Source organism: Anarrhichthys ocellatus, unplaced genomic scaffold (genome assembly GCF_004355925.1).
Source record: "Anarrhichthys ocellatus isolate YVR2014 unplaced genomic scaffold, GSC_Weel_1.0 scaffold4, whole genome shotgun sequence".
Classification (NCBI taxonomy): domain Eukaryota; kingdom Metazoa; phylum Chordata; class Actinopteri; order Perciformes; family Anarhichadidae; genus Anarrhichthys; species Anarrhichthys ocellatus.
The window spans coordinates 3,712,504-3,714,969 of NW_022280034.1; the positions used below are offsets into that span (position 1 = coordinate 3,712,504).

At 51.0% G+C, this 2,466-nt stretch overlaps 1 protein-coding gene across 1 annotated transcript in view; it reads left to right on the plus strand.

The window, feature by feature from the left end:
- cox10 (cytochrome c oxidase assembly factor heme A:farnesyltransferase COX10) overlaps positions 1-1,919 on the plus strand; it is a 26,347-nt gene extending 24,428 nt beyond the window's left edge. The window contains exons 6-7 of the mRNA XM_031843454.1: positions 300-532; positions 727-1,919. Coding sequence (XP_031699314.1) covers positions 300-532; positions 727-1,163 — 670 coding nt within the window. The 3' untranslated portion in view covers positions 1,164-1,919. The remainder of the gene's footprint in view (positions 1-299; positions 533-726) is intronic.
- Positions 1,920-2,466: the final 547 nt, after the last annotated feature.

Here is a 2,466-nt window from a genome sequence, read left to right on the forward strand (position 1 = left end):
GTGTGTGTGTGTGTGTGTGTGTGTGTGTGTGTGTGTGTGTGTGTGTGCGCGTGTGCGTGTGCGTGCGCGTGTGCGTTGAACATGTGGAGCTATCGTTGTCTTATCTGGTGTCTGCACAAGCCCACAGAACTTTATCATCCCATAGTTCCCATGGCAGTTATGGGCTTTTGTCTGAGTCTGAATCTGTGTTTTTGTAACTTGCCTTTCATCAAGAAAAAAGAAACATCTAAAACAACTTTTCAAACTTTTTTCTCTTCCCTGATTCTCATATTGTCTTCCTCTGTGTCTCTTCCTATCAGTCCCCTCCATGCGGTGTCCTTTGCTCTGGCCTGTGGGATTCCCGGCGTGGCTCTGCTCACGCTGGCGGTGAACCCCTTGACGGGCTTCCTGGGCGCCCTCAACATCTTCCTCTACACCTGCTGCTACACTCCGCTCAAGAGGCACAGCATCGCCAACACCTGGGTGGGAGCCGTGGTGGGTGCGATACCCCCCATCATGGGCTGGACGGCTGCCACCGGCTGTCTGGAGCAAGGTACGACTCGCCGGCTGAGAGGCCCCGGATCGTAGGACCGGGGCCTTTTACAATACTAAGTAAAGAGATATAAATGTGTTTAAATTATGGACGTACTGTCTTTAATAACCGTTTTTTTTGTAATTTTATATTTTGCACGCTAAGCTGCACCGTCACTCTCCTCCCCCCTCATTATTTTCTCTCCCCCCCCCCAGGTGCTCTGTTGATGGGTGGTTTCCTGTACAGCTGGCAGTTCCCTCACTTCAACGCCCTCAGCTGGAACCTGAGGGAGGACTACTCGCGCGGCGGCTACCGCATGATGTCCGTCACCCACCCGGGCATGTGCAAGCGGGTGGCGCTGCGCCACAGCGTGGGCCTGATCGGCCTGTCTTCCCTGGCGCCCGTGCTGGACGTCACCACCTGGACCTTCCCCATCGTCTCCCTCCCCATCAATCTGTACATCAGCTACTTGGCCTTCCGCTTCTACCGCGAGGGCGACCGCGGCAGCGCCCGCAAGCTGTTCTTCTGCAGCCTGTGGCACCTGCCGATGCTGCTGCTGCTGGCGCTCACGTGCAAGAAGCCTCGGAGGGATCCGGAGGAGGCGGCGGCGGCTCCACCTGCGGCCTCTTCAGCGCTCGCACTGCAGAGCTAACCCGTTTCAAAGATGCCTAAACTCTTTTCTAAGACCTCCGAGAGCTCTGTTTGTAACCGAGACATTCCCTCGGCGTCTCTCCTAACCGCTCGTCGTGCTCGTAAGGAGTCCGGATGATGGACGCTTTATTTTATCTGTTTAATTGCAGCCAGTGGCACTCGCTGCCGATCAGGAAATGAGCTGGAAACGATTCGGATCAAAATAACGGATTTACAGAAACCACACTGAATTATTACATCAGGCTGTAATCAATTTGATGTGTGTGTGTGCTGTATATATTCTGTATTTATTTATATTGAGGGCCCACCAGCTCCTCTCCATGTTGTACATGACTGATGTTGTATCTCTTCGACAGTGTGAATCGCTCCTGTGGATCCACACAGGGATCACCGTCTGCACATCAATGCAGCGTTCAAATGCAAAATAGAAGAAGAGGAAGTATAACGGACATGAAGACATCACGTAATCACAAGATACGTGACTGATTTTCAGTCTGTGTATAGAAATAGGACAAATATAAACCGTTTGAAGCAGCTACGGCACTTCTGTTCATTCTACTTTGACCTGATACTCGACGGTAAGTTTAGCTTCACTGTATTTTTGCTGCTCTGCAAATGCACTGACGGGTCCTCGTTTCGTGTTCGTAACGGTTATCTTCACCACGGATCGCCTGCACCAAAGCAAAGGGAATAGCCGACGCCCGTCTGAAACACGAGGGCAAATGTTCTCTAACAATAAAAAACTCTGTTAATGTAATTCTGTCTTTTGTGTTCATCATTTGCTCGTTTCTCTATTTAGAAGTTTTACATTGTGCATGAAGTGTGGAGGCCTCATACGGAGCCTTGTTAGCTGGCCTCATGTCCGCATAATATATGGATTTAACTTTCAATTATGGCCTTAGTGGATATGCTCGCTTTAAGCACACATCGCCATCCCCTCCAATGAGCCTCTATTTAGCAGCCCACCTCCGCACCTGTCAGTCAACATGTGCTCCCCTTCCGCCCCCTTTTAACCCTAGTTTTGGTATTTAGTTACAATTCCATCACCGCACTCGGAGAAATGAGCGTCCCCTTCCCCTTTCTGCTGCCATCCTCCCTCCATAAAAATAGAGGGGGGGACTGTGGGATTTAGCCAAGGCCGGGAGACCTGAAACGGGATCGACATCCTCGTAAAGTGTCTGACCGGATACAGAGTTTCATATCGGAGGGGGGACAGGGGAGCGATCGAGCCAGCTGTTACACTTGAGAGAGAAATGGGGGGGGGGAAACACGCATACACACAACCTGTATGGAGATTGAATGTC